General features: G+C 36.9%; 1 protein-coding gene across 2 annotated transcripts in view; it reads right to left on the bottom strand.

Moving 5' to 3' along the window:
- Nucleotides 1–3,252, bottom strand: part of RIT2 (Ras like without CAAX 2) — a 174,335-nt gene extending 171,083 nt beyond the window's left edge. Inside the window, exons 1-2 of one of the 2 annotated variants that reach the window (XM_071425788.1) lie at nt 3,119–3,252; nt 2,857–2,982 (exon numbers count right to left, since the gene is read on the bottom strand). In XM_071425788.1, coding sequence (XP_071281889.1) covers nt 2,857–2,982; nt 3,119–3,155 — 163 coding nt within the window. In that variant the 5' untranslated portion in view covers nt 3,156–3,252. The remainder of the gene's footprint in view (nt 1–2,856; nt 2,983–3,118) is intronic. The other variant, XM_071425789.1, reaches the window with a different exon arrangement.
- Between the last annotated feature and the right edge of the window lie 3,288 nt (nt 3,253–6,540).

The raw sequence follows: 6,540 nt of genomic DNA on the forward strand, positions 1-6,540 counted from the left end.
TAGCATCAGTTTTCCAGAATTTATTTTGAAATGTGAGAACCCTTAAGTAACAATTCTCAGACCATTTCCAGGGTACACACCATTGCTCTTCATGCGGTGGGTGTCAGGCTGGGATACACAGAGTTCATCTTATTTTACCAATTCCTGTAAAATTTACACAACACTGAACAGGACAAATAAAAGGATGTTGGCTGTCCTCCTGGACTGTCTGCCATCTTTGAGCAGGGAAGTGAAGAGACAAGCCTGACTAATCCAATGCCAAAAGAACAAACATTTTTTGGTCTCCTCCTCCTCATTCCACCCCATGCGCAAGTGTCACAGGTAGAGGGCAGGGCAGGGTTGGAACCACAGGACCAAAATGCCCAGGGGATATCTGGAACTGAACTACATCCAGGGTAAAAAGAATTCTAACATGTTTGCAGCTTCATTCCTATGGAAAATTCATTCCAAACCTGAATTATTTAATATTTAAATGAATTGAGGGATGGAAAGGCTTTCATCCGAAAGAGGTTTCCCACTCAGTAATTTAACCCCAGCTGTTATTGTTTTTATCATGACTTAAAAGCAAAGAAGGAGGGAGAAGAAGGGAAAAAGAAGGCAGGATATTATCAATATATTAAACCACGTGTCACTGATTTCTCAAAATCAAAATTGGAAGCTGAACTATTTTTTTGGTTTTTACATCCTTTTTCTACCCTGATTTGCTTTTATGGCTAAATTCATAATTTCCTGGACACATTGAATCTAGGTCACTAGGGGAAAGTAGAGCTCATCTTGTGCAATGAAAGTAGTCATTAAGGCCTTTTTCTGTTTTTAATCCAGTGTAAATTAATCCTGTTTATGTAACAGTCAGAATGAATTAATGATTTATAGAATGACATCTATTTTTACTTTTTATCTCTGAATTCTATCAGTTGGACTATCTTTCAGCATTCTACTGAAATACTTCAGGTCCATTACACATCAGAAGTTCATAGCCAGTAAATGTTGAACTGCCCACCTCCTTTCTTATGAATTCTTAATAATATTCAGTTGCTGAGGTATTTTTTTTTCTCACAGGACTCTCACTTTCATGATAACAAAAGAAAGTTTTCAGTAATCCTATCGAATTTCATAAATTTCCACTTAATGCCATCTTAGTTTCTTTAGACCACACAATTCTACTTGTTAATTATGTGTTTCTCAGCTTTGGAGATGTATCATATCTTATTCAATCTACAGATATAAAGGCTTTGTCCTCATTAAATTAACAGCTAACATTTTCTGAACACAGAAATTTGAATTAACTAAATTTGTAATTTCAACTCTTATCTAATAGTAAATGGAAACTCAGAAATTCCTCCTCTTAGGTGTAAAGTTTGGTTGTTACGATTCAGTCATGCTATGAATGTAGTATAGTTTGTAATACTTTGTGGTGAACAAGTTTTCAAAATTGCATTATTCCTACAAACATATGGTTGGGGGTGGGGAAAATTGCTGCCATCTTTTGGATACGCTCGGGGAAAAAAAAAAAAAGAAAAAAGAAACTAAAAATTCATAAATAAGGAAAAAAAAATTACTGAAAGTTCCAGCTGGCACATCCTGGATACCTGCTTTCCTATGGAAAAGATAATCTGAATTTACAGAAATTTACCCTGAGATTAACAATGTTTTCTTCTTTCCCATTTTATATGGTGATTATATAGTAACATCTGTGCAAGAACTGTTTGCTTGGTTAAGTAATTCTGGTGGGAAATAGCTTTCACTGAAAGATGTGCCACTGAAGTTGAAGCCAAGTACAACAAAACCACAAAGATTATGGATACAGAAAGAAAATTATGTTTACTCGCAATTTTTAACTTTTTGCACCTATACTTCATCTTATTGCTTGAACATAAATAAAACTTGTTTGATACACACAGGTATTACAGTTTAGTGTAGCAGCTTTTTATCCTGAAATTTCCTTGGAATCTAGCTGGGATTCATTATATTACGTTATCCTGCTTTTTGCAATTTTGTTTCTCTCTCTGTTGTTCTTTTGAATTTCCAGAAGATGTAATCAAATTCTTGTTGTGTGGCCAGCTCAATATACTGACTTCTGAGACAAACTCTGCATGTTCAGCAAAGTCTTTGTAAGAACAGAGAATGCTGGTTTCAGCGAGAATAAATCAAAGCTGATAATATCTGGGAAAAAGAAAACACTGTCCAGGGAAAATAATGACTCCTCTGAAGAGATATCATTGTCAGACACTAGCATATCTTGCCAGCTGTAGACAGGGATATTAAAATATGCTGCAAATCTGCCTCATAGCCTGGAGTGAGACTCAGGCAGGCATGCTGTACCTGTCCAGAGCAGAGAGGAGCCTAAACTCAGCTGAGCCACGACACTCAGAAAGAAAACATAAAAAAAATTAAAAATAAAAAAAAAATGTTGGGGAAGAAAACAGAGCCACTGCAGTCATCCCCCACACTCTGCACTGTACTTTGCAGTCAGTTTGATTTCTGCCTGAGCACAAGGACCCCCAGGCCAACAAGTTACATGCACACCATCCAGCAAGCCACCAGCCCTCACCAAGTGGGAGAGTGACACGGGCACTTGCTGCTAAACTCACAGCAGCAGCCTGGCTGCTCCCTCCTCACACACACAGCACACCCAAGGTCAGCCCCACACAAATCACCAATTAAAAAGGCTTGCAGCGTTTCAGTCTGTAACAAATTAAGCTGACTCATTGCCCCAGTCACGAACTATAGTCTTTTATCCAAGCCATGAGCAAGAGAAAGAGGGACGAAACCCCTCATTGAACAGTGTCCTCCTCCGGTGAACTTTACGCTCCCAATTCACCCCTTCTCTCCCAAAATATTGTTGCTGAAACTTACCGCTTTTGCCAACTCCCCCTGCTCCCAGCATCACCACCTTGTACTCTCTGGAGCTTGCTGAAGAACTGCTCGAGGAGCCGATCATTGCATTTTCTAGCTCCATCTTGCACGAAGCAGCAGAAGGGACTGAAACAGAAGAAAAAGCAACTGGCAGGTGATTTCTCTGATCTTAAACAACTATAAAAGCTGTGTTAGGGGGGGGAAAAAAAAAAAAGGTAGAAAAGGAAGGTATAATGCAAGAGCTATGATTTAACAGCCTCACACACTGCTGTGCCTGTGTTAGCTGGAGAAGGTCTCATAGCAACCACTTTAACAGCTTCCAATAAAAATCTCTCTCTGCCCCCTCCCAGCTCCGTATCGTTCTCTGTTTCTCTTCCTGGACAGCAGCAGTTGTGTGAGGCTTAAGAGGTCTGGTACCTCTGGGGCTGCAACGTCATTGAACAAATGGACCAGATACTTCAGCAAAATGAAATGGATCAAATTTCTTAATTATGAAGCTTGTTATTCTATGTAGTACTTGCTTGAATCTTAAAACAAACCAGACAACCTTCTTCTCACCTTGGAGTTAAATATGCATCCTATAATCATCAAGTCTGCTAGTTTTGCACTTGATACTATTACATGCGAAACAAGTAACAACTTTTAACAGCCCTTTCTTTCATGAAGCTTGCTGCGAACGCAGAAGTTTTCTAGGGCTAGATTTGTCCCCAGATCAATACTCATTTTAGTTCATTTGCATCAATTATTTGCAGAAATAAACCAGATACTGTGGGGGGAAAAAACCAACAACTTTACTTGTTGTTTCCCTCCTTTTTCCATACAATTTCTCAAGGAAACAGGGATTGAAGGGAGGGTGATATATTTGTTTATTCAGAAAAGGTGTAAAGAAAAACAACTTTTTAAATGTATTTCATACTAATATCAAGTGATTTATCTTACCAAGCTGGTGAATGACATTCAGTGTGAAAATCTCTCACTGAAATTAATCAGTGAAAACTTACAACAAATAACAGCAGCTCTTCATTGATTTATGGTTTTGTTCTTGGAACATCTAGTCTATTTAAAGAACATGATAAATAATAAGATACTTGCCCAGCTTTAACTGTTGTTTGATATTTTTGGGGACCAAAAAGCATCTACTGCAAAATGAGTGGAAAGCAAAACTTGAACTTCTTTGGAAGTGCTGGGCTTTCATCATAGAGGTAACTATTAAGGAGACATGGAAATGGAAGCAGGAGAAGCAGCTAATAAAGTATTTTGGAAGTCAGACACCTTCATCTATCCACTCTTCCATTAATTTCACAGAGAGTAAACACATGGTATTACTTAGAATTAAAAATGGAAAGAGAAATGAAAAAAAAAATCATAGACTGATGGAGGACATGATTTAATGAAAACTAAGGAGAGGAAAAGGTGTAGAAGGGTACACATAGTTTAGACAGGTAACTTAATGGACTAAGAAAATACTTTATTAAAAAAGAACAGATACAGAGGTGTGATGATAGTAGTAATTGGAATGGAGAAGGTCAGCAGAACATGAATATTTGTTTTTCTTCCTAATAAAAACTTAGGAGACAGTGGATGGAACAGAAAGTAGCCCAGTTAAAAAAAAAAAAAAACCAAAAAAAACCCAAAAAAACCACCAAACCTTAGAAAAGTAACAACTAAGTTAGGAAAATTTTTGATGCTTGAAGCATGGGCAGTATTACTTATCTTGTAATGAAAACAAATTAAACACAGAGTAGTATTAACTCTGTAGTCGACTATTAAAATCACCATCTCTTGCTTAAGGAATACTCACATGAACAGGTCCTTGAAAAACAGAGAGAAATCCAAGTATGATGGTCTGCTTTCAGCCAGGCAGCAAAAGAGGGCAGGGACAGAGTCACTGTGCTCGGAGAAACCCTCCAGAGTCAGGACCTGCTCCTGTCCTGAGCGACTTCTGAGCCAGCCCTGCTGCAAGCGACTATGTAGTGCCAGGGCAGGGTGCCTGTATTTATGTCTGGATGGCAACCTCAGAACTCAGAAGGGTTTGCTCATCAGAGCATAAAGTAGGACATAAACAGGAAATGCTGCATATAATGTTATGGTATCTAAATATTGAATTTCAGCAGCAACAGACAGGTAGGTCAGTTAGTCCCCGTTGCGATTAGAATTTAATTTTCATTAAAACCATTCTTGTGTGCCCATTATTGATACAGTGGATAAAACTAGTAATGATATCTAAACCACTGCTTAGAACAGCTGGGTTTCTCTGGTAATCTCCCATTAACACAGCGACCTTCTCCTGAGGAGCTTTTGTTCCCATACCTGGCAGGAACATTTGGCTGACATTAAAATGTCAGGAAAGTGAGTGGCTGAGGGCATGGCATAAAAGGCAATCTAAGCAAAATATATTTATGTATAAAAATATTGGTGAGCATAATGTATAAATAATAAACAAAAATTAGTCCGATTTTTTTTCCAGCTGTTCCAGCTGCTTGTCATAGGAAAGTGTCAAGTCCATTTTTTCTTTTGTTTAGAGATGGAACATGGGGAAGGAATTTGTAAAATGGAAGAGGCTACCAAATAGAATTATGTTGGAGTGTGAAGATGAGTAAGACAACCAAACAGAAAGCCACTTCTTCATCTTTAAAAAAAAAAACAAGAAAAAAATTGACAGCACTTTTTTGTCTGAAAGAGCAGAATTATGTATTTGTTCATGAGAATGAAATGCTTAAAATACTTGCTTTACAGACACATACATGTTTATTTACTTTAGCAGTTTATTATTTGTTATTACATTATTTAAATAAACATATTGGACAGACATATCCTCCTAAATTCCAGAGATTTGGCCATAGATGAAAAGGTGATACTGCATTCCTATTTATAACACAGGACTTGCTCTAATTGGTTTTCATCATAACTTGCTATTGACAAACAGCTGCCTCTGCCCTAATTTCATTCAATTCAGTAGTGGAGGAGAAGTATTTACCTTTATTTCCATTTACAATAACATCAATTAGTCTTCCTTCTCCCACCAGAGCACTAAAGTACAAGGGTTTACTTGCTGTCAATAAAAATTAATACTGAGATGATTTGAAATTACCTGGCCTGAAACATTTATTAATATAGGGGGGAAAATCAGCAACATAAATATTTTACAGATAACAGGAATAAACTGTACTAAATCTTTTTTGTACTAAATCTGTACAACTTATTTAACCTGAGGTACTGGAGTTTTTACAGTGTGTGGCATTCCACAGCAAATTCCAACCATCTATTTTATCTCTGCTTCACTGCTTTAAAGACACATTTATCATGATGCAAATTCATAGAAAGCTGTCCTTAGGCAAAAAAAAAAAAAAAAAAGTAAGTGCAAAGGTGGGAAAAAAACGTTGGAGTACTAGCTTGTAATGAATCATTTATTCAATAAATTTAGTTCTATTCCTGTTTACATATTGCTTGTGACTTTATTGCAATTCTGCTGATTTTTCCTCTTCTTTTTTTTTCTTTTAATTTTCTATTAAAACTCAGTGTAATATACAGCAAGCAATCAAACCATTCAGTATTCAAACTCTAGCAACTGCTTTGTTTGAATTCATGTTTTGTTAGTTAAGGCTGGAAAGATCTTAAGGACACTTGGATCTTAAGAAAAGAGTATACAGATATCTTAAAAGAGATGAGCTTTTTTCTAGAGAA

The sequence above is a fragment of the Agelaius tricolor genome, unplaced genomic scaffold (assembly GCF_023055355.1).
Source record: "Agelaius tricolor isolate 1412-34295 unplaced genomic scaffold, bAgeTri1.0.p SCAF_4, whole genome shotgun sequence".
Lineage (NCBI taxonomy): Eukaryota > Metazoa > Chordata > Aves > Passeriformes > Icteridae > Agelaius > Agelaius tricolor.